This window comes from Gekko japonicus, unplaced genomic scaffold (genome assembly GCF_001447785.1).
Source record: "Gekko japonicus isolate JY-2015 unplaced genomic scaffold, Gekko_japonicus_V1.1 scaffold264, whole genome shotgun sequence".
Taxonomy (NCBI): domain Eukaryota; kingdom Metazoa; phylum Chordata; class Lepidosauria; order Squamata; family Gekkonidae; genus Gekko; species Gekko japonicus.
This window is the reverse complement of record NW_015162484.1, coordinates 752,365-778,287: the sequence shown is the minus strand read 5'-3', so window position 1 is coordinate 778,287 and position 25,923 is coordinate 752,365. Positions and strand designations below refer to the sequence as shown.

Here is a 25,923-nt window from a genome sequence, read left to right as displayed (position 1 = left end):
AAAGAAAGGGGATGGATCTTCTAGCAAAAGTAGTATTTCCCTACCCAGTCAAACAGGGAGTTAGCTCTGAAGACTGCAGAGATGCCTGTTCTGGTGTGGTTAGAAACTGCCTTTAGAGACCTTAAGAGTCAGTTAAAAATATTTATGTATTTATTAGACTTATACCCCGCCCTCCCTGCTGAAGCAGGCTCAGGGTGACTTAAAAACTCAAAGACAAGTACTGGTGTTTCAAGAGAAACGGTTTGGGTACTGGAAAGAGTGTATCAGCCTTCTGGAAACCAAAGGAGTCAGAGAATACTCAAAGAAAGTGTACTGAAGTGTTTGGGGAAAACACTGGAACAAAAGCCTCTCAACGTAAATATTTAAGTCACTGTGGCTGCGGTCACATGAGCAGTTCATGCCAATATATTTGTGTTACCATTGTGGATTTAAAGAGCACAATCAGACAACAACATCTGCCTTCCATGCTCCAGACATCGGCACCTGGGTCCAGCCCATCCTGGAAGTTGAGTTTGCCGACACCGGGGAAAGTCCTGTCTTTATGTATGTCAGCACTTCCACTCCACTTTTTCCAATGTCTGAACCTTCTGTTGTGAACAGATGCCAGATGGGAAGTATGAACAATCACTACCGTCTCAGTCATGGGGAGGGTCGCCCAGTAGGGATGTGCACACAAATGCATATGAGCATAAGCAACCCCCATTACCAGCAAGGGCCATGCTCTATGGTTGAGGCACCGCTAATGTGGATGCTTCAGCTTGGGACCAGCATGCGGAGGAGCCGCTTCAGGGTGTGCTGTCTGGTCACCCTTTCCTGCAAAGATTTAAACCGCCATAAATGGCACTGCCAGATCACACCAAGCCTCCAATGTGACCGCAGCCACTGAAAAGCCTAAGAAACTCTCATTGGCCTGAAACATAAGAACTAAAGTCTGTGCATGTACTGGTTTTACCTCAGAAATTTCAACCCCTGATTTCACCTGCCCTTTCGCCTCTATGTTAAATAAAATATTTTGTTCACACCTCAAGTGGTGCTATTTAAGTTGTTCGTTAAAGGGGGCTCTTGATCTTTCCCTCATGTTCCTGGGCTGAGCCAACAGCCAAAATATCATGATAGGGTGGGACAGCCAGAGCTCTTCAGCAAAGAAGAAAACACATTACTAGGGCTCAGAGTAAAAGGGGGGGGGGAAACAGAGGGAAAATCTTGCCTCTGAGGGAGGGAAGTAAACAGGGTGGCTCAGTTAGTAAAGAGAAAGAAAAATGGAGGGAAAATCTTGTCTCCAAGGGAGCAAAGTGGATGAGGAGTCGTACATGGCTTTTAGTTTAGCAGAGTTACTACTCTCATGGCTTCAGGGGGGAAGGATATTGAAATGTATGCTAAAGATACCAGTAAGTATTATAAAGAATGCCCTAAATAACTTTCTGAAGCCTTCTGTATATAAGCTAGGGTTGCCAAGTCCATCTTCCACCCCCAGCGGGGGACTTTGGTGGCATTACTGCTGGAGCTCCAGAGACACCAGTTTCCTGCACTTAAAGGAGCCACTGTTTCCCTTTTAAGTGCACGGAGCCGGCGTTTCCCCTTTAAGAGCAAAGAGCCGGCTTTCCCTTTTAAGTGCAGGAGCTGGCATTTCCCTGCAAGCCTGATCTCAAGCGGAGATCAGGCTTGGGAGGAAACGCAGGCTCCAGGCACTTAAAGGCAGCCACCCCTCTCTCTCAAGATAAAAGGGAGAGGGGTGGCTGTGGGGGTTGGGGGTGGGGCTTAAGGCAGCCACCCCTCTCTCTCAAGATAAAAGGGAGAGGGGTGGCTGTGGGTGTTGGGGGTGGGGCTTTCCTCACCGGCCAGATGGCCGGTGGCGGGTAGAACCCCCCCCCCAAAAAATGGGGGACCCTGGCAAACAGGGGGGTTTGGCAACCCTAATATAAGCCAATATCCTAAAGAAAAGCGGCAAATGGAGTAAAAGCTTTGCATGAAAAGGTCCCAGTTTAAGTTACTGGTGTGCTTCCAGTTAAAGGAATCTCAGGAGTTGGTACTCGAAAAGAACTCTTCTGGTAGTTGGTGTATGGCTTTGCAGAGGTTGCCTGATTAGCCTTGACCATGTCAGTATAGTAATTTAGTGGTCTGTAGTTAACTGCAGCTGCCTTAAGTTCTTATCCACAGGATCCTACAAAGTAAACTCCAGTCACATTTATTTCCCCTTGCAAGTCTTACAAAGCACTATAGCCTGAGGAAAGGGAGATGTTGGGAGTGACTTGTGCAACTTTATCAATTTCATTGCCACTTGTCAGCATTGGGGAAATTAATTTTATAAGATTCTGCTTGTTTTTTGTTTTGTTTTATTTTTTTGCAGAGGCAATATCCGCTTTGGAGAGGTTGGAATGCCTGGCCTTCAGAAACTTTGCCCCAAAAAATGACATAGTAATTGCTGGCCTGTTTGTTTGGGGCAAGAAAAATAAGACAAAACTGTTTTAGTAGTTTATGGCCAATTTTTCACTTAAATTGCTTCCCTTTTTTCTAAGCTAAGTTATACCTTGTTACACCTTAGAAAATAAACTTAATTTCTCAAGTAGTCAGGTAATGGGCTTTTCTGCTGTGGTAGCTGTGGCTGTTTTTCTAATGATATCCCTAAACTATAAAAAGAAATTGAAATTTTAAGTGCTTGAAATATTTTATAGGTTGGATAGCAGATGGACCAAATATATTAGTTTTAAGACTCTGCATTGGGTTTTTTCTGCCTCTTTCAGAAGTAATGCAGACAAAAATCTGTAAGCCACAATGTATTATAAACCCTGGGTAGCTGAAGGGTCTGTGGAATTCTAATGTATATTCTAATATATTTGCTCCAACGGCTAAGCATAATATTGTAAGGAAACAACCAGCCTACCAGGACAAAGTATTTGGGTTTTAGTAAAACACTTAAGAATTGATTGCATTGCAGAAAACCAGGCAGGAAATGGTCAACAATCTAGATGAAAGACGCAGATGTAGTCAGCCCAAGCAGCCAGTGATCTATCCAGATGTATTGCATGGTTCATCTGAATCTGAGGGCCAAACACGAATACAACGGAAATACAAGTGTTTGGGGAGATGGGCTGTCATGTGAAAAGTGATGAAAAGAATTTGGATTGCTCATCTATATATCTATATATCCTTTTTCCTATATATATTCAACACCCTTTCTTGTGCCAGTCTTAAACCACTAGTTTAAAAGGCCCTAATACGATATGTAACTGGTTGGTTACTACAACAGGATGGAAAATATTGTTCTGTCTCTATCATGTTGCTGTGAGTCTGTGGTGAGAAGAAGCCATGCAGAGCAGAATGCCAGCATAATGCCAGCATTTCCCCATCCGCCACTGAAGAGTAATGCAGGCTGTAGATGTTTCCACACTGATATGGAAAAGGATCACAGGTCCCGGTCACACGAGCCGGATGATCCGCCACTGAAGGGCGGCAAATCAGAGCCAGAGCAAAAAGAACCACAGGAGCACAATCCGACGTACCCCCGCAGCTCTGTGCTCCGTGCCCCGGCAGCCGATCACACGGTGCGCAGCAAACCGGCAGTAGCACGGTTGTGCACATGTGTTGGATGGGGAACAGCGCCGGCTGCGCCGGTCTACTGGCACTTCCCCGACCACACGCCTTCCGTTGGCTCGCATCATCCAGTAGGTACTGCTGTTTTGCTAGTACCTTTTCGATGCGTGTTTGTGGGCCGAAGAGACGGAATCGGGGACGGGGACGTGCCGCTTCCCAGATGTTGCAGTGTGATCGCGCCCGCTTGATGTGCCCCCGATCCGTCCCTCTTGTGGATCAAATCCTCCCGTGTGACTGGGGCCACAGATTTGTATTGCTTGGAATTCCTTCAGGGGATTAAACAAATAAGGAAGAATGTCACAGTTGGAGCCTGGGCCTTAGCTGTGCAGCCTGGCTCTGGCAGTTATTTAATGCCCAGATCTTACTTATTTTATTAGCCTATTACTTAAGGCAATTATGGAAGAAATTAAAGGAGTAGATTGGGGCTTAACTCTTGCATGTAGAAGCATTTGTGGATGGCTGCTTGTAATGCATCTATGTGAGTGATGTTTCAGTGTTGGTAGCTCTGTATGCATTTCAAATTAATATAACCTCCCTACTGCAGCTGCTGTTTGAGGAAAGGTATTCAGAGAGCCAGTGTGGTGTAGGGGTTAAGAGCAGTGGACTCTAATCTGGAGGAGGAAGAGAAGGAGGAGGAGGAGGAGAAGCAGAAGAAGAAGAAGAAGAGGGGGAGGGGAGATTGGATTTATAACCCGCCCTTCACTCAGAGTCTCAGAGCGGCTTACAAACTCCTTTCCCTTCCCCTCCCCACAACAGACACCCTGTGAGGTAGGTGAGGCTGAGAGAGCTCTGACAGAAACTTCTTTTTCAAGAACATCCTGACATAACTATGGCTTGCCCAAGGTCATCTGGTTTTTATTCCCCACTCCTCCACATGAAGCCTGCTGGGTGACCTTGGGCCAGTCACAGTTACCTCAGAACTCTCTCAGCCCCACCTACCTCACAAGGTGACAGTTGTGGTAAGAGGAAGGGAAGGAGAATGTAAGCTGCTTTGAGACTCCTTAGGTAGAGAAAAGCAGGGTATAAAAATCAGTTCTTCTTCTTCTTCTAAATCCTCCCAAACGGCATGGAGCTCTGCTCTCATAGAGTTAATGAACAGCTGCTGCATGCGGGTTGCTGCCTGTGTGAATCTAGCCTCTGTAGTGACATCATTTTAAAGTAGAATGTTAAATTAACCCAGTGTCTCAGGCCACTTACACTCACAAACAGCTGTTAAAACATTTGTAACAGTTTATTTGGAAGTAGTTAATCCATTGTTGGAAATAAAAAGCCATTTAAAAAGCAGTTAACATGCATATAAAAAGCAGGTCGTCTTAATAGCTTTAAAAAGCACTTTTAAGTGAGAATAAAAGCTGGAGTCCTAAACTGACTTACTGGAATGTAATTCCTTTTGAAATAAACAAGCCTTACTTTTGAGTCTGTAGGAGTTTTAAAATTGATAAGATCCAACATGTGTCTGAAATTAAATAGAGCCTGGTTAAAGTAATGGGGGGAAAATGTAGTCGGTGTTTGTACAATTTTACCCAAATGTAGAATTATCCTCTGTCTTAAAAAATTACAATAGTATACAAGCCAGATTTTGAAAAGATAGCCTGAGAGTGATGGCGCTGTGTGAGTTAGAACTGGATTGATTGCCAATTTATGGCTGCTGCCACACACGCTAAGTAATCCACTTTCAATCCACTTTCAGTGCACTTTCAAAGTGGATTTTGCCAGTTCACACAGTAAAACTCCACTTTGAAAGTGCACTGAAAGTGGATTGAAAGTGGATTACTTAGTGTGTGTGGCAGCAGCCTATATCAACCAAAGATCCAAATGACTACTATATGCCCTGCACCTCACCAAACAGACAATCAGGTATATAAAATATATAATTACCAGACTACTTTTGAACTCCTCTTTGTATCTGGAATGGGAGGAAGGGCTTCAGGTTAGAGTTATGATGCAAAACATTGTGGAAGCTTTCTCCACAGCATGTTATTAGGATGGATGTTTTTAAAATTACATTTTTTACTGTACTCCTGCCAAAGAGGGGTGGTTAGAAGGTTGCTCCCTGCTGAGTTTTCTGCTTGCAATGAGTTTTGTTTTAAGGGGTAACATTCAACAGTGGTATGTTGTCTTTTCCAGAGCCAGGTCAAAGAGGTGTGGGATAGCACTATGATGCCTTATATACACTCCACAATGCTGTGCATGTCCCATGCCTATATCCACTGCTCCTTTTTGTGGACCACTAGGAAATCTCCCCCTCCCTTTGCCTTCACTTTTTCCAAGGGAGGGAAATGAGTGGCATTTAGCTGCGTATGTTGTCCCAGTCTCATACACAGAGATACCCAATATCTCCTCAACCCTGAGATAGTCATCATGGACAAGTTGTGTTGTGCTTTAAAAATAGGCTGTTACCTGGAATAATAATGAAATTATCTCTATTTCTAAAGAAATAGCCCTCTTTCTTGGTACCATGGGGAGTAGTATTCAGAAGAGCCACAGATAGTATGTCAAATATTCACACATTGTTACCAAGCCTTTAAGTGAATAGCACCGGGCTAATGGTGCTTTGCGTAGGAACATTCCACAGAGATGGTAATAGGTCCAATTGTGTGAAACAGCACATATTAAAGACTACTAAGCTGCTTGCTTTCAGATTTTTTTAAAAAGAACTCATTTATGAAAAGTTAGTAGTGAGCAGGGGTCTTTTTGGGCAGGAATGCAGGAATGCACAGGAACGGAGTTCCGGCTGGCTTCAGAGTTGGCCCGCCCACTACAGCCAAAACCTCTGCATGCGTGGCTACAGAAGGGAAGGCCTGGAGAGTGATACACACACCCCAGTGACTCCAAGGCGGGCGGGCCAGAGGGGCCCTGGAAGGATCGGGGAGGCATTTAAATGCCTCTCCATACCTTCCCTGGCCTGTCTAAGGGCCAGCTTGCCCAGGCTCCCCGCAGCCACAGGGCGCCCAAGCAAGCCAAGGGAAGGCAGTTTAAACTGCCTCCCCTCCAAGGGCCAGCTTGCCTGGGTTCCCTGCAGACATGGGGCACCCAGGCAAGCCAAGAGAAGGCAATTTAAACTGCCTTCCCTTCTCTTCAAGGGGGGGCTTGCCCTGGCTCCCTGCAGCCACGGGGCACCTGGGCAAGCCAAGGAAGGCATGGGGGTGTGGCCTAACATGGTAATGCACTGTGCTGTCAGGGGTGTGGCCTAATATGCTAGTGAGTTTCTGCTGTTGGGTGTGTCCTATTATGTTAATGAGTTCCTGCTGGGCTTTTTCTACAAAAAAAGCCCTGGTAGTGAGTATGGTTGCCAGCCGGTGGTTGGTATCTGGTGGGAGACTGGAGGGGGGGGGGCATTAACACAACAGTCATTTTTGTCTCATTTTTCCCTCGCCACCCTATGGAGGGCAGGGGTCAGGGGCTGCTACTGGGAAATTTCCTGCTAGAATGGGATACCTGGCAGCCCTGAGTCAGGCACTTTATATTGAGACCAAGCTTGCAAACTTCAGACCTACTGTGGCAATCTGCCAGATATATTGTGGCCTCAAAGTGTCTTGATAATTCTTCACCTATTTTTGCTTTTGAAAGCTGGGAATAAAACCAGATACATATCAAGCACTTCATGCGATTGTGGGCTGCATTCAGCATGGCATTAAAGTTGTATAGAGCTGGGCTTTGACAAAAAATGAGCTAAAATAAACATATCCTCTTTCTAGCTTAAATATTACATCTTCAGCTATATGGGGTGGAGTGGGAAATGATGTGGTACAGCAGGGTGCTTATTAGTTCTCTTGTTTTGATTGGCCTGAGGATTTTTGACCTTTAATTAAAAGAAATTGATGGTTTGTTACTCTATTAGCAGCAGGATAATGAAATCATCTAAAGTGGTAGAGCAGTACCCAGGAACTAATAACAGGAAAGCAGATAAAATCCTGAATACGGCACTGTTAATTGCGTTGCTTTATTAAATAAAATTGGTAAGAGATAAAAGCTTAAGCCTACCTTTTCATAATTAGCTGCTTCTCCCTAGTTGGTTGGTCATATTCCTCAAATCATTTGATTGTGCAAATGAATGGGGGGGGGGGATGAAAGAGCACAGTATCAAGGCAAATGCTTAAATAATTCCATAATCAAAACCACTAACTGAATAGATGGTAAGTGAGCATGCACAAAGTCAGTAGCATAACTTTCAAGCAATCTAAACATAAATAGGTAACCTTTCTTGGTTTAGATAAGTGTATCCATAATTTTCCTTAATCCTTTCCCCACCACCACCACCATAGTCTTCTTTGGTCCCTGCCACACGGCAGGGAAAAGGACGGTCGAACTGCGGCTAATCTGAGCCGCATCAAAGTTGAGACGGCGTGGCGGGATCTCACGGATCCCCTGAGCCGCGGCGCCGTCGCTCCCCGGCACGATCAGATGCCGGGAAGAAAGCGACAGTGGGAAGGGGAGGCTGGCAAACTGCGCATGCTCACACATGCGCAGTTCGGACAGGAGCCGGAGATGCGCCGGCGCAAGGACGTGCCGGCGATCCCACGGCCACACTTGCCGCGGCCCATTCGAAAGAACCACCCAGGTAGGTGGTTCTTTTTTGGTGCGCTTCATGGGTGGAATGGGACGGATCGGAGACGGTAGCACGACATTCCCCAGATGTTGCTGTGGGATCGCGCCCGTTTGCTCCGGTCCCGATCCATCCTTCTCCCGGCCCAAACGGCTCGTATAACAGGGCCTTTGTCTGTTTTTCATGTATAGGTGGAACTCTAATCTGGGTTTGATTCCCCACTCCTCCACTTGCAGCTGCTGAATGACCTTGGGCAAGCCATAGTTCTGATAAGAGCTGTCCTTGAAAGAGCAGTTCTTGAAAGAGCTTCTCCTCCTCCTCCTCCTCCTCCTCCTCCTTCTCATTTAGTTTCTTGTACAATAGACGAGGTGATGACCAGTGTTGCCTCTAAGCTGAGTTAGTGTGAGCTAGCTCAGTTTTTTAGCCCCTGGCTCACACATTTTTGTCTTAGATCAGGAAGGAGGGCTCCAGAGCAGACTAATTTATGCAGCAGCCAAATCGCTCGCTCACAACTTTAATGCCAGTAGCTCACAAAGTAGGATTGTTGCTTACAAGACTCCACAGCTTAGAGGGAACATTGGTGATGACTATGGTTCAAAAGGGTTGGCTCTTCAGTAGAAACCATTTGGCATGGGTGATAATAATCATTTCGCTTGAGATCTGCTTTGATCTCTGTAAATTAATATATGTTAGTTTTCTACAATTAAATACGGCAGAGCTGGCCTTCGATTATATACTAATGATTTTGCACACTCTGGGGTTCAGAGGCCTCCAGGCCCCTGCCCTCAGCAGCTCTCTTATCCATCACACTCTTTGGGCTTGCAGAGCCTCAGAACTATGGAGGGGGAGTGCTCCCCTCTACAGCCTGGAGAGAACCCAGCCACCTCTTCACTGGCCTGCTTCTACAGCCCTAATGCGGCCAGCACAGCAGGCTGCACATGCTCAGTCAATTCCCTATTAGCCTTGGCAGAACTAGGAGTCTAATGAAATGTCCGAGGAATTTTAGGCTGCACTATTACCCAAAGAACAGAATGCATGGAGCTGGAGGTGCCTCTCCCCTTTCCTCATCGCCATAGCAGCACCTGGTGACTGTCTTTTTTCACAGTGAGGCACACGCCTTCCTGGACCTGTGCAATACTTTTGGAGCTCGTCAGGCCGTCAAGGGTTGGAGAAGGCTTGTCCCCTCAACACATGACTCCCAGAAGCCTATCAACTATACCAGGACTTTTGAAGCAGCTGACTAAGGTCTTGCTGGCCTGTATTCAAGACTACACTGTTTCAGGAGGCCTTCACACTGGCCTTTTACGGCTCTTTTATGATCAGTGAACTGGTTGTGACCTCATCTGGGGATTGATCTGGGCAGGCAGGCGCTGGCCAGGGAGGATGTCTTCATCTGGGGGTTGGAACTATGGGTGGTTCTGATGAGATCTGAGTATGTGGGTCTGTCACCTGCCTCTGGGTCACAGCTGGGGGGCAGCCCTGCTCAGTCCAGTCAACTGTGGAATGTGTTATGTGGGCTGGGCTGGCTACCCTTAGGCTGCCCCTGAAGACTCTGGAGGCCATTCATGCAGGATTTGGCCCACCACTGCAGCAGCAGCGATGGGCTGTCACAGCCTGCACCTCCCATGCCTTGCCAGTGCTCCAGTGGCTGTAATCAATAAAGTTGTGGCCATAGTTTACTTAAGCATGGTGTCTGCATTCTGTTATTCTCCCTTGCCATCTCCCACCTCCTCTCTTGCCCCTGGGTCCACAATGCCTGTTTCCTTAGAAGCATACATTCTGCTTGCAATACAACTTCTGTATTATCTTAGCCTTTGTAAATCAGCATGTGCCATTAAATGCAGATTCTTTTTCCCAATAGAAAGCAGGTTTGGGAATTAATGGTTTCTTATGGCCTCTATTCAATGAGTAACTATTTTTTACTGTTCTAGTTTGTTACACAAAGTAGTGTTAAATCATCTAATTCTGTCAGCTTTGTATGACATCTACAGTATCAGAAATAATAATGCACTCATGTGTCAGTGAACAAAAGTTTTGTTTCACCCTATCTTTTTTAAAGTACTGTGCCATTATTTTGCTGAACACTTTAAAATAAAAAAGAGAGAGTAAAAGCTGGTCCTTGCCTATGTATTGTATAATTATATGGTCCCTGCTAAGTTGCTGAGAAAAAACCTGAAACGAGTTTAGTTATTTTCCTTCTCTTGCAAATGTCCATCCCTCTTTTCTTCACTGATAGAACAGACAGTTTCTTGTTCTTACATTATTTGATATTTCCGATATTTTATGAATATATTTAGATTTAAATGCAGGGGTGGAAAATGGTCAGTAAAATCAGTAAAAGTCAGTCTTTTCATCTTGGTCAGTAATTTGTCCGTTTTTTAAAAAATTGGTCAGTAAAGTCAGTATTTATTTGATTTTTGTGAGTGCAGTTTGTGTTTTTCTGTTTTCATTACTGCATTTTTTGGGAAACATGATGACTTCCCAGTGAGAAGACAGATGTCAGTTTAGTTATGAAGTACTTTGTTCCTAAGAGTAAAAGTGATTTGGTGAAATCTTGCGCAAAGTATAGAAACATAATTAACCTCTTAAAACATGAGACAATGAAAGTAGAGGTGATGGATACTGTGGGATTCAACATGGCACAGCTTATGCTAGGAGAAGTTGAGAAAGCAATGGAAGAAGAGGACAAGGGGGGAAATGCTTGTGGATGCTATAACACAATGACCTCTCCCCAGCCATTGCCGTCAGTGCCTATATATATATTTATTTGTACTGGATACGGTTTATTTTATACTGATGTGACTGATCAGTTTTACTTTCTGATGGCTGACCAGTTCACAATAACAAGTAGTCTCTTTGGGGTTTGTATAACTTGTGGATGTATTGAGGACAACTGCCCAGTATAATTCTTTACCAGAAAGTCAGGCACCAGTGCTTGTAAAAGTCAAACAGCACAGTTCTTTATTATACAGAAAACTCAACAGGGGTATGGGATATATTTACACAGGATATTTTGTTTCTTTGATGAATAGACACTTTACTTTGCCTTGACATATGCTGTAGGCTTAGGACTCTCAGTATGACACAGATGTTCTTCAGTACACAAAACCAATTTATGATCCCACTCTGCAGTAACTGTTTTGTGGTTAACCTTTGGCCTTTATTTGCCTGGTCTCTCTAGTCTTACTGGTGCGACTACCCCAGCTCTCCAGACTCCTCCAGACCCTTAGCCCCTCCTTAGCCATCTTTATCAGTTCCTTTGGAGCAGTGTCTCTGGTGTTTGTGACCACTGAGGTTTTATACCATGCACACCCTGTTCACTCTTCTCTTTACATTAGAGGGTACCAGTGCAGAGCGCTATTCAGCCACAGTTTTCCACACTAACTGCTATCTGGCTGATTCCACTAAGCCCAGAGGCTTATGTCCTCTTCAGAGCTCTCCAGTTAGCCGACTGCCAACTTTCTTCCAACTGACAGCTCTCAACTGTCAGCTGTTCACAGTTATCTGTCACTCACTGAGAATTCTGAGCCTTTTGGCCCCCACCACTCTCAGTCACATGACTCAGCAGCTCCTTTGTTTACCTGCTGCTGTTCTCAGATCTTTAATTCCATCACAGATGCAGTGAAGAAAACTGTTGAGAAATGAAAGACTTTGTGAATAACTTTATTCAATTTATACCCCGCCCTCCCCGCCACAGCGGGCTCAGGGCTGCTTACAAAAAGCTTAAATGTATAGATAACAAATTATATACAACCTTAAAACGAATAATAAAACTCTACATTATCATAAAGTGCTAGTAAGTGATCAGGTACTTACAACAATGCTTACAGAAGGCAGAACCAATACTAGTGTTGTAATCAGATGATCTGTATTGGTGGTTGGCTCGTCTTGGTTTCTATATTTAGGCAACAGCACAGGCTGTTGGTGGTAAGCCAAGGACCAGGGCACTGTCACTTCTCAGTTATTTGGTGTTATTTGGTGTGGCTCCTTAGTCGAAGGCCTGGTGGAAGAGCTCCATCTTGCAGGCTCTGCGGAACTGTAAAAAAGAGAGATCTCTTCTGGGAGCTCATTCCTCAGTACGGAGCCACCACTGAGAGGGCCCTGGCTGTGGTTGTGGCCAGCCTGGCATGTTTAGGACCTGGGAGACCAATTGATTTTGTGACCCTGAGTGCAGTGCTCTCTGGGGAACATGTGAGGAAAGGTATACTCAGGTATGTGGGCCCCTGACCATAAAGGGCTTTAAAGGTAAGTACCAGCACCTTGAAGCAAATTTGGTATGCTATCGGTAACCACTGCAGTACTTTCAGCACAGGCTGGATATGCTCCTGCATAGGGAAACCTGGCTGCAGCATTTTGCATTAGCTGTAGCTTCTGGATTTGGGTCAAGGGCAACCCCATATAGAGAGCATTATAGAAGTCCAATCTCAAGGTGACCATCGCATGCATCACTGTCACCAAGTTGTTGCATTCGAGAATGGGAACCAACTGCCTAATCAGCCGGAGGGGATAAAAGACTGATTTGGTAGTGGCTGCTACCTGGGCCTCCATTGTTAGTGAGGCATTCAGGAGCACTCCCAAGCTCCTAACCTTGGATGCTGGCACCAATGGCCACCCATCGAAGGTTGGAAGTAGGATCCCTACCCTCATGCTGCCCTGGCTCAGGCCCTCCATCTTTGTCGGATTCAATTTCAGATGGCAATGTCTGAGCCAACCAGCCACAGCTTGCAATGCCCAGTCCAGGTATTTCAGTGTAGAGTCAGAGTGGCCGTCCAAAAATAGATAGAGAAGGGTGTCATCCGCATACTGGTGACATCCCAGCCCATGCCTTCGGGCAATCTGGGCAAGGGGGAGTATGTAGATGTTAAATAAAATTGGGAACAGCACCGCCCCTTGGGGCACTCCACAAATCAGTGGGTGCCTTTGGGATAGCTGCTCCCCTAGCACCACCCTTTGTCCCCGACCCTGAAGGAAGGAAGCCAGCCATTGCAAGGCAGGCCCCTGGTCTCCGGTGTTGGTGAGGCGGTGGATCAGTAACTAATGGTTGACTGTGTTGAACGCCACCAACAGGTCCAACAGCAACATCACTGCCAATTTGCCCTGATCCAGATGTCTCTGGAGGTAATCCGTAAGGGCAACCAGTGTCGTCTCCGTCCTGTGGCCTGGGTGGAAACTGGACTGGAATGGATCTAGAATGGAAGTGTCATCCAGAAAGCTCTGTAGCTGAATTGCCACGGCCCTCTCAATTATTTTGCCCAAATAGGGCAGATTGGAGATTGGCCGGTAATTAGCCAATTCAGCCAGATTCAGAGATGGATTTTTCAGGAGGGGACAAACCACAGCTTCCTTGAGTGCCCTAGGGAACTGTCTCTCCAAGAGGGACTTGTTGATAATCTCCCTTAGGGCATCTCAAAACCCATCACGGCCAGCTTTAATTAGCCATGACGGGCACGGGTCAAGGCAGCACATGGTAGGGCGTACAGTTAAGAGCAGTTTGTCAACTTCTTCCAGGCTGAGCGGACTGAAATAATCCATAACCTGACTAGAAGACGTGCATGGAACCTCGAGTTCACTTACTACCTCAACTTTGGTGGGGAGGTCACGGCGGAGCAACAGGACTTTATCTGCAAAGTAGCTCGCAGAGGCCTCACAGCCAGTGTCCAGTTCCCTAACATTTGGTCTGCCTTGTGGCGAAACAGTCATAGACCGAATTATTCTAAATAATTGGTCTGGGCATGAGCTCGCAGATGCAATCATGGCCGCATAATACTCTCAGCAGCTTTGACTGCCATCTCATAGGATCTCATAAACATCCTATAAGATGTTCGTGTGGCTTCATCGCAGGCACACTGCTACTGTCTCTCTAGCCATCTTAGCCTTCACTTCATTGGCCGCAACTCCTGGGTAAACGAAGGAGCCAGCCTAGAGTGAGGGTGCAGAGGGCGTCGGGGAGTGATCTCATCAACAGCTGCTGAGAGTCAGCTGTGCCAATCCTCCATAAGCTCATCTAATGAGCTGCCAGGGGACATTGGATCCTGCAGGGCCACTTGAAGCCACATAGAGTCCATTTGGCTCTGCGGGTGAGTTGAAATCTGCTCGGCACCCAAACAGGGTTGGGGTGAAACATTCAGATGGGCCTTCAGGGCATGATGGTCCGACCATGGCACTGCTGAGGCAGTGACCCGGTCCACTGTGACCCCTGCCACAAAGATCAGATTGAGCATGTGTGCAGCCCAGTGAGTGGAAGTCGTTACATATTGGGAGAGTCCCAGCACCACCACAGATGTCACTAGGTCAATCGCCTGAGAGGAGGCCACATCATCCGCATGGACATTGAAATTGCGCAGGACATTCAGTCTAGGGTGTTCCAATGCCCAGCCCGACAGGGCCTCCACCAGAGATGGCAGGCTGCTGGCCAGTTCTTTTTTCATCAAAAAACCAAAGATATAAAGTAAAAGCAAAGACAAGTCTTACCTTATAGTAATTATGTTTTGTTGTCATAATCATTACTTTATGTTTGGTTTTTAATTTGTTTTTGCTGTTTTGCTGTTTTATTATCTGCAGTATGTGATTATTTTTAAAAGGGAATCTTTTTTGCCTTAAATTTTGTACAATAATGAAAACATTGACCTCTATTCATAAAAAAATTAAAAAAGGTGTGCAATCCTTTTATCTGGGTCACATCTAACTATGGGGCTGGCTATGGGGATAGTAGAGGCCAGATAATAATCATTTTTAATGAAGTCCTAGTTTTACATTTAAAACTCTAGCTTATTAGTAGGCTGACATTAAATTGTTCAGTAATTTGTCAGTTTTTTGTCAGTATTTGTTCAGGGTTTTTTTTGAATTTTGGTCAGTAAAATCAGTATTTTTGACCCTCTGATTAGTTTCCACCCCTGAAACGAGCAAGTTATAAAGTGTAGTAGTCTGCACCAGTGCATTTATATAGCCATACTCATATAAATTCATACTCACTACAGCATTCATAAAAGCAATTATTTAAAAAGTGGAAAGAGCTCTCAACAGCTTACCTTGAGTATACAAAACAGCATTTAGAAATTAAAATCTAGACTCAACCCCCACATGCAAGCATCCCTGTACGCTCAGAGATAGTCACGTACTCTTAGAGTAATAGTCCCTGCCATCTGGTGCTGCATGCTTTTCACAAGTTTTAACATTTTGGTTTAGAACCTAAATGACGAGTAAAATGTCAAGTCACCCAGAAAATAATCATAGGCATGACAACCAAAATGTTAACTCAGCTTGTCTAGCTAGGAAGCAGTTCATTGGAGGGCAGCATTGTCCTACTTAGGAGGTACAGAAGGCATGCTACGGTGTGCATTTCGCTGGTGAATTTTCAAAGAATTGTGCAGAATGTTAGCAGCATGACTCTTATTTATTTTAATGAGAATCATGTGGCTTAAAGCCCATATAAACTATCAAACTTTTCTGTGCACAGCAGAGTACAAATCTTTTGGGGAAATTATTGAATATTTTTGAAGCTGGGAAAAGCAGACAAGATGAGCAATACATGTCTTTTATTGGTGTCCTTGGAGAAAACTCAGTAATAGATGTCAGCTCTGAAGTGTTGGACTTCAAACTGGGGACTTAGTTCTGTCATATATGAACTTGGGACATGGATAGTTGACTGTCTTCCTACTTTTCTAGTGGAAATATTGTTCTACCTTGTTATTTTGCTTCAAGTTTAATCCAGTAACTAGAGCTGAATTTTATATAACACTCTGCTTTAGATGCATATAGATTGGTTAGTAAGATGCTTCCATCCATTTGATCATTAAAAACATCTGTCCTAACTGAAACTACTTGGGATATACAAAGCCCAAAATGCCTTCCCCCAGGAGTTATTAGATTGCCTACTGTCTCCTAAAGAAATCATTGCCTAAAGTCTTCATCTGGAGATTAACAGGGAAAAGTAAACAAGTTATCTCAGTAGCTTTTGATAGTATTAGTTATTTGAAATTATTGGAAACTAGGAATTCCATATCATGAGCAATGACAACAGTGCTTAGTCCCCGCCCGAGTTGGCATCGCAGCCAGAGGCAACCGGCATTGACAGAACCAGAAGCCGGCCCCTCTGACTCCTCACAAGTCAATGTGGACTCAGATAATGCATTTGGGGATGCAACATGCTGACCCCATTGACTATGTTGACTAAACGTGCTGGCTACATTCCCTGCCTAAATGTGTGTGCCATAATGTGGGCCCTGTGCATACACAGATTGTGATTTCACAAAGTATTGTCCCCAGTCATGAAGACAAGGCTATATGTGTCTAGTTTATCCCTGTGTAGGCTTAGCCCTGGCCTGGATAACCCAGGCTAGCCCTATCTTATCTCAGAAGCTAAGCAGGGTTGGCCATGGCCAGTATTTAGATGAGAGACCTCCAAGGAATACCAGGATCGTGACCGGGAGTCATGCAATGGCAAACCACCTCTGAATGTTTCTTACCTCGAAAATCCTATGGGGTTGCCATAAATCAGCTGTGACTTGATGGCACTTTCCACCATCAGGCTTAGTACCGTTATCTGGTTATTGGGATTGAAAGAGTGCTCTGTTGCCCTGGGGGAAAATAATTGTACAAATATTTAAAAATGGGGGGGAAAGGGTATATCACACACTGATACTATTACAAACTTGATGAATTTTTACTTTGTTTATTTCAGGCTCTGCTTGATACTCAGAACCTTCTGAGGGCTCAGATCAAAAATTTCACTTTCAACCTGGGCTTCTCAGGGAAATTTTACCACACAGGTAAGACTGAAAAACAGTAAAATCACTCTCAATCGGCGAGTATCTTTTCAGTATGTAAGAACTGGAATTGATTTTGGTGCTGTAGCTTTGTGCAATGAAATGAAATGAGAGTGAAGAGCTCTCAGAGCCTGAGGAAATAAGAAACCTTCCTTTAGGAGGATAAAACAAGAAAATCAATCAACTCTTCCTTATGTTGTGAATTTTACAACATGAAATATCCTGATACTCCAATACCAAACATTTGCAATATTGTATCTCCCTGAAGGGCTGATGTATTATTTGTCAGAATATCATGGTTATGCCATTCTGGTGGTACCATTGTCCAGTGATCTTTCCTGTAAGATTCCTTCCATTTCTTGTTGAATACCAGCAGTTCTTTGGGAATTGCTGAACCAAAGCATCATTCTTTGCAATAGCTGGTGAAAAATGTGTCTCTGTTTTGAATACTGGTCTCACATAGGTTGCTGAAAAATACTTTACATCTGATACTGGACTTTCTGGGTTGTAATGAGTGATGTAGCTCATAGGATATGGTAGAAACTCTGCTCTGACCTTGACTTATTTAAAACTTTGTTGAATAGACTCACAAGAGTTGCAGGAGTAGATATAACACTGCAGTTCAGACTTAAATTCAGCAAAATTTTCTTCATTAATTTAGACTAGGGTTGCCAGGCTCCTACCTATTGTCCAGTGGGGGGGGCAAGTGCCAGAGTTTCCCCCGGTGCCCGTGTGACCTCTGGGTGATGTCATCACACCAGGAATGTTGGCCTGATCCAGGCACTTTGGGGGCCCCTAGAATGGGCAAACCCTCACCACCCTGGGGGATCTGGCAGCCCTAATTTAGACCAAACTAGATACAAGTTGTCTGTAATACAGTGAGCCAACTTGAGAGCAGCTCATATAGTCTTACTGGGTTTTTTAATGAAATAAAAATGGAATACATTGGAGAAGGGAGCTAAACTGCCCAATTCAATATTAAGACTTCACTAATGAGAAAGCTGTATGAGATTTGTCCATGCCAATTGAAATTTGCCCCTCGTCAGTGTGGTACCAGCTTATACAAACATAAGCACATAAACTGTGTGCATGTGAAGATGACAAAGAAATCGAGACCTGGAGATTAACAGTGGGATGTTGCATGGACTGTGCCAACTGCTTGAACAATTAGCAGCATTGTATTGTTTTAAAAATGCCAATCAAGGTACTTCCCAGCTAATCATATTATCTTCTCCAGCAACAGTTTATAAAATGGCTAAGCTGAAAAGTGGGAAGGGAGTAGCTAATTTACAGCATAGCTTCAGTGTGAACAAGACCTTCCCTGCTCTGGTGGCTTGCAGAAAGCAGTACATCTACATAATTACCACAGAACTGATCTCTTTATGTTGGCTTAGCCCTGAAATGACCATATTGTTCAATGACAAAGTCATTGGTTTTAATGAACTCCTAAAATCTAATGGTCCCAGCCAGGCTACGGCATCATTTCAGCTGCCTGAAATGGTGTTTCCTTCTTAAAATCATTTATTTCTCCCAGGCAGAGAGGGAAAACAATGGATAGCAAAAGAATAAACTAAAGGATGGCACCATAGCAGAGAGAAAAACCGTATGAGTGTAAAGCAATTATATGTGTGAGGTCACATAAGTAGAATCTTAAAGTACATAACCACAACAAATACCAATTTTTTATTTCTTTGCACATTATCCCAGAAAGCTGTGGTGGGATGGTTAAAACAGAGCCAATTGAAACTGAACCCATCAAAGACGGAGGTCCTGTGGCTACAGTGGAGGAGGACAGTTCAGGGAATTCACCTCCCCACTCTTAACAGAGTACAACTAGTACGAGCTCCCTCCATCAGGAGTTTGGGTGTGATCCGTGATGCCTCCCTCTTGTTGGAGACTCAGGTCAGAAATACAACCAGGATGGATTTTTCCACCTTCACCAATCCTGGCAATTGATCCCTTACCTGTCCTGCACTGATTTGGCCACAGTGATCCATGCAACAGTCACCTCTGGACTAGACTACTGTAACTCACTCTGTGCACGACTGCCCTTGAACTTTCTCCGTAAACTTCAACTGATCCAGAATGCAGCAGCATGGGTCCTTACTAGGACCCCCATGAAAGCACATATACAACCTGTGCTCTACCAGCTGCACTGGCTACAGGTTGAGTACCAAATCAGGTTCTAGTACTTGATAGTACCTTCAAAGCCCTTGTCCCACCCCAAAGGTCTTGGGACGTGCAGACTGGGCGCCGGGGACCCTGACAGACCCTGCGAGGCCCCCTAGGCATGACTCACCAGACGGGGCGAAGGCCAACGGTCCGGGGAGGGAGTCGGGAGCAGGGGGCCCTGCCTCGTCAGGCTGCATTGGCTGGGTCCGGAGACAGGAGCGGGGTCCACGAGGCAGCACCACAGAGGAAGAGAGGGGCGGCGGCAGCTTCTCCGACGAGCCAGGAGTGGGCACGGAGCAGCGGGTACAGTCGCAGATCGCAGATCGGCGGCGTGGCCCAAGTCGGAGGACGGATGGGCAGTCCTAGCGGGGCAGGGAGATAAAAGGCAGGGTGGAGAAGGGGCTGGGGAGGAGGAGTGCGGTGTGGAACGGAGTGGGACGCTGACAAACAGAGAGACGAGAGACGGCAAAGAGAGAAGTAAGTCGGCAGCATGCTGGCAGAGGGACTCTCAGGGTGACGTTAACCCTGTCCCCTGCCTGTGTGAGGCTCCTCACTCCCTCTCCCTTTTTGGAACCTACCGCTCCAAGGGCCGTCTCCCCTACCACAGTCAGGTCGTGAACCCTGACACCTCGGCCACTGGGGGCACCGCATCAGAGTCCAGTGGTGAGCACGACAGCCCTAAACAGGCTTCTAGTACCTTCAAAGCCCTAAACGGACTGAGACCATCGTATCTATGGGGCCGTCTCTCCCTATATACCCCTCAGAGAGTATTACGTTCATCTAGCAACAACTTATGGTTGTCCCTGGTCCCAGAACAGTCCAGCTGTCCTCAATCATGGCCAGGACCTTTTTGGCTCTGGTCCCAACCTGTTGACACTCTCTGTCTTGTGAGACTTGAGCCCTGCAGGATTTAGCTCAGTTCCGCAGGGCTTGCCAGACCAAGATGTTCCACCAAGTGTATAGCTGAGGACAGTGGTGGCTAGAAAGATCACCTGGTCTCCCCATTGTTGGGCTGTGCTGGCTGCCCCCCTTAGTTAACCACATCTGAAGGTTTGTTGGGGCGCCATCTGATATGATCTGACATATGATTGAGTTATAAGTTTTAACTGTAAGGGTGATTTTAAATAGTGATGCTGTTTTTATTGGTTGTTTAATTGTTAGAAGCCACCGGGAGCCCTGCTGGGCAAGGAAAGTAGCAGGATAAAAATAAATAAATAAATAAAAATCTGGAACCAGGAGGAACATTAATTTTTTAAAGGGCTGATTCCAGCCAGCTTTTTTGTTCAATCTCACCCAATTCCCCTCTTTGGGGTCGTGAAGAGTCAGACTCGACTGTACAACTGAACAACAACAACTGCACTACATACCTGTTGTGCATGAAGGTCCTATAATCCCCAATACAGGATTTTTATCAGTAGAATAGCTGATTGAAGCAAACCCAGGATATGGTAAGACAGTCTCTTCACTGACTTGGTATCAGTACACAACTATTGGCTCAAAAAAAGAATCCTAATGCCTATCAAGAAATTTGCTTATTACAGTTTTGGAAACGGAAGTGGCCACAACCGGAGGAACAGAGGTTGTCTGAAAGAGCCCAAGATGTTTAGGACGTCACACATCAAAAACAGTGCAGCATCCAGTTCAGAAGGAAAAGGTCCATTCCTTTAATTGGCTGGAATTGATAAAACACATCCCCCACCATGATCATAACTTGCCCGAGCACACTAACCCTCAGACATGAATAACATGCCTGCAGCCTGAGCAGGTGTTAATCTGAGACCTTTTCTACCACATATAGGCTAAATGTAGTGGAGGGGCAAAAAGGAGAGGGAAATTGTACCTTATCTCCTATTTTATTTGGCATCTAGTGCCTTCTCTTCTAGCACCAGCCATATACAGTGTTCTCATATATGTCTGGTAACCTACAACACAGAGAGAATCGATATGCATGGTTCATACCTTTTAAAAATGGAAATTAATTGCACATGCAGAGCGTTTCCTTGGGATTCTGCCAAGCTTGTGTGTAACATCAGCATGTGGGCAATCTGAGGATATGCTCTCTCCCAGGGAATTGAGTATTTTTCAAACCAGCTGTGTGATCCATGGCATCACATTCTGCTGAAAGAGCTTATAAAATCAACATGGTACAATTTCAGACTGTTGTTGTAGCAAATATTTGTGAGCCATGGTGGCATTAGTTTGTTAAACATTAAATAATCACCTACTTCTTCAATATTCCAAAAAGTGCTTTTCTCAAGAGTTCATTGGGCAAACTTAACTTTAATAATTTCCTCCTTAACTAATTAATGGCCTTAAAAATTCTTAGATCAGTTGCAGTCATCACTAGTACTCATTGTCTTGTCTGTTGTGCACCTATACTATGGGACAGCAGTCTGACCATTCTTTTGGCTTAAGTCTCAGCACAGCTATTTGCAGATCTGGGCTTCTTTAGAAATTTATTTTATACATTATTAGTTCCCTTGCTTCCCAAGCACAGAGTCTGACTTTTCAGGCTCCCTTGCCTTACCACCTCACTAGTCATTGGTTGTGGCACTCTGCTAAGGGTCTTGGAAATCTGGGGCTTACAGCTGTGCGTCTCTGAGCTTAACTTAGCCTAGTGAAATCCAGTCCTGTCCCCAAGGTGTTTTCCGGTTTGCCAGACTTAAGTTCTTTGCGGCGATCAGTGCAAAATACACATCGTCAAACTGGCAGGTCCAGTTTTTGTTTTAAACATATAGATCAATCATTGTTTCTGCTGTCTTGTTTTGGCCCATGACCAAATTAAATAAGACAAGAAGGGGGACCCGTGATACTCGCGGGGGGGGGAGTATTTCCCACAGCTCCCAGCCTCCAGAAGCAGGACCTCCGCAGGAGAAAGAAGTGACAGCAGGTGAGCCCAGCAGGCGGACCCATGAGGCCTACCAAGCCTTCTCCCTCCTCCCCACCGGTGGCGGTGGCGAGGCCTGAGACCTGCCAAGCCTTCCCCCCCCCATGTCGGCAGCGAGGAGCCCTGAAGCCTGCCAAGTCTTCTCCTGCCCCCCTCCCTGGTGGCGGCGGCAAGGAGCCCCGAAGCCTGCCAAGCTTTCTCCCACCGTCTTCCCCAGCGGCGGCAGCAAGAAGTCCTGAAGTCCGCCAAGCCTTTTCCCTCCTCCCCCCTGCAATGGCGGCGGTGAGGCCTGAGTGGCTCACAGCCACCGGCCTGCCAAGGTTCCCCCCCACCCGCAGCGGCAGTGAGACAGTTGCCAGGGCGTTCTCTGCGCATGCGCAGGGAATACTCTTGTACTTTTGGAGGGATTTAAATATCCCCCGTATATTTTTTCCCAACATTTTAGATTTTTCTGCATGCCTGGAGACTGCTCCAAGTGTGCAGGGAAATCTCTCTGCCCCCCAAGTGCCCCTGATGTGCGGATTTAGATATCCGCATGGAGGGGGCAATTTGGGTATTAGATATATAGATGCTGCAAGATACATGAACAGGCCCGTCTAGCAGTTTAAAAGATTTTTACAGCTGAATAGGCCCCAATTGCGATTGGAGCTGTGGTAAATAATGAACATGTTTTTCCTGATTGGAGCTAACTTCTGTTTCCCTGAATAGCAAGAAGAAGGGGGCATCCTCTCTTCACTTGTTCTTTTTTCCTTTCTAGGGTTGATAACAACCCTAGGGGTAGGTTTAAATCAGGTATACCCCGGGGTCATTTCGTAGAAAAAGAGCTAGGGGAACTCATTAGCATAACTCATTAGCATATGCCACACCCCCTGACATCACCGGAAGTGTGTCATAAGGCCACACACCCCGCCCCCAACGGTCCCGGCCGCCGCCACCGGCCTTGCAGCTCCACTGCTGAGCCCCATGAGGGGCCTGGCGGTGGACCTGCAAGGCCGGCGGGAGTGCAAGGAAGCCCTGCGAAGACCCTCCCTGGCCCCAGGCAGGCAGGGGTGGGGAGAGGCAGGGAGGAAGCGACTTACCCTCTCTCTCCTCCTGCCTCCTCCTGGCTGAATGAGGGCCGGAAGCGGGGCAGCCGGAAGCAGGGGGCGGGGCTTCGTCATGTGCCCCGCCCCCTGTACCTCGCCCGGGGGAACTGCGATCCCCCACGATCCCCCCCCGAAGTGACCTCTGGGTATACCCTCCAGTTTTGCCTGTCTCCCATACCATGGACCTGTGTGCTGCCCCCTACAGTTACATACTTTTAAAACTCTGAATGCCCTGAATGCCTTCCATGACTGCTTGTTAGGGGATTTTTTACTGTTGGGTAGCTTTTTCACATTGTTGATTCTGCTTCTGCTGATTACTGCAATGATAAATGGGAGAGTTATTAAATTAACATTATTTATTTCTGCAGGAACTATAGAAGAAGATGAAGGTGATGATTTATTATTGGGCTCTGTGGATGAATTCTGGTGGTTTCCTCATATGTGGAGCCACATGCAGCCACATCTCTTCCATAATGAGTCATCGCTGGTGGAGCAGATGATTCTCAACAAAAAGTTTGCCTTAGTGAGTTCAATTCCTACACTGTACATTTGGTGGAGGTGTTTTATATCTTGATCTGTAGCATACATTGTCTTTTAATCTTTCAAAGGTTTTTCTCTACTAGAAATTCAGTGTATCTTATTTTTAGGGGAATGGATAGAGATGACTCTGAGCAATTTATCTGGAGTGTCAAGTCATATTTATGTTCAAATCATATTTATGTTCCAACATGGGGAGGGGCCATGGCTCATTGGTAGATCCCCAGCATCTCCAGTTAAATAATCTGGCAGTGGGTGATGTGAAAGACCTTTGCCTGAAACCCTGAAGAGCAGCTGCCAGTCCGAGCAGACAATACTGACCGTTATGGACCAGTGGTCTGATTCAGTGTAAGGCAGTTCCCTGTGTTCACACTCCCCTACCTTATATTCAGACCAGTTACTGTTTTTTATCCACAAGACTTGAGGTTAGTTCAGGTAGATTTTTGGGTCCTGGCCCAGAGGCATATTTTCTGAGCCCCTGGGATAAGTTGTCATCTGTCACTCACCGTGACAGTCGGAAAAAAAGCAAAAAAAAAGTCTGAATCAGCCTTCAGTGATGCAACTTTGAAGAACATATTTTAGCCATTATTTACATTCTAGCCAGAACATATTGGTACATTGTGAGAAGCTAGTTGTCATTTACATTTCAGGCCTTAAACTAAACATCTGTATTAAAAATACATGAAATGACAATATTTCACATTTTTTCCTCCCTGGCATTTGTTGTAATATATGGTTTATAACTGATACCTTTTCATATTTTTTTTCAGTCACTACATAAGAGGTTGAAGGTTTAAAATATACGTAATATGTAATATATCTGTGATTTGAAATGCTAAACTCTGCTGCCACCTATGAACCAGTGACAAGAGTGCAGTATAAATGAGTATCACACATTTGGAATTAAGCGATAAAAACCCTAAGGGAAAAAATTCTCGCAAATACCTTATTTTCTCTCTCAGACACATATTCACTGTTGGTTGTGGAAGGGACAACTGAACACTGTTATATTAAATACATAAAGAAATAATCATAACTGCAACAATTACTGTAGTACAAATGTAAAAGTTGTCCAGTGTTTAGGAATCAGAATCACAGAAGGAAAAGGTTATTTTTGTTTCTTTCTATAGTCACATAACTCTGGAAATATATTAAAAGAAAAATGAAGATATATAGGTCATGGCTGTGTTTATTTGTTTGATACCTAGTAAAATCCTACCAGGACTCCCCCCCCCCCCAAACATTTAAATGTCAAAGGCATTGCACTTGGAATCTGCCTAGTTTGCAGTGTTATTGTCATAGTTGGGTGTTCTATGTAAATGTTTTAAATCCTCTGAATTATATGAAGTTGCCTGTACCACATCAGTATTATCTACTCTGTGTTTGATAGTAGTTCAGGCACACAAAGGTCTTTCCCAGCACCTGACACTTTTATCTGGAGATATGAATGATCTTATGCATACAAGGGTGTGCTCTACCACCACACCATGGTTCTGCCCTAATCAGACTGTCCATTACAATTACTTCTGCACGTGTATAATCATCATTCAAGATTATCCACTGTGATTTGGAATGAGAACCTCTTAGAGATTTGCAAGACAGGATTATTATTTTTTACTGTAAGATTTAACTGCAAGACAGGATTTTTCTCTGCTTTCAGATCTGACAGCTAGGTACTATGCTTACATGCAGTTAGGCACCATGTAATCTTTTGTTTAAGACTAATAATCATAGAAGTTGGTAAAAGGGAGCCCAGTTGCATTGACTATTGCAGTAAACACAGTATTGCTTAAGGAAACCTGCTGCTTTCATTAATGAAGTATTTGACATAAATCGGTAGGCTGACTGGGAAGAGTTTAGGAGTTTAACTTTAAAACAGAATTTAGAAATTATTTATATGCACTCACAGGAATTTCCAAAGAGGTCCAACACTGAATTTAGTCAAGTGGGGAAGAGCAGAGATTTAAAATCACAAGGAATCCTCATTTTAAGCCTTAAATTGTAAGGTTTAGGGGAAAAGATTAAGAATCTGGAGGAAACTCATTTGCCATTATTAAAGCATGTGGGTGTTTATCTGGGGTGTTGTTGTTATTGTTGTTTTAAAAAATAAATTTTAAACTGGGCTCCCTTTTACCAACTTCTATGATTATTAGTCTTAAACAAAAGATTACATGGTGCCTAACTGCATGTAAGCATAGTACCTAGCTGTCAGATCTGAAAGCAGAGAAAAATCCTGTGTTGCTGTTAAATCTTACAGTAAAAAAATAATAATCCTGTCTTGCAAATCTCTAAGAGGTTTTCATTCCAGCTTGACAGCCCGACTGGAGAAGCAAAAGGCAG

The 25,923-nt window shown here is 44.9% G+C and overlaps 1 protein-coding gene across 1 annotated transcript in view; it reads left to right on the top strand.

Moving 5' to 3' along the window:
- LOC107105874 (bifunctional heparan sulfate N-deacetylase/N-sulfotransferase 3) overlaps positions 1-25,923 on the top strand; it is a 104,736-nt gene that overhangs the window by 29,239 nt on the left and 49,574 nt on the right. Inside the window, exons 2-3 of the mRNA XM_015405921.1 lie at positions 16,818-16,905; positions 23,415-23,569. Of these exons, the coding sequence (XP_015261407.1) occupies positions 16,818-16,905; positions 23,415-23,569 (243 nt within the window). The remainder of the gene's footprint in view (positions 1-16,817; positions 16,906-23,414; positions 23,570-25,923) is intronic.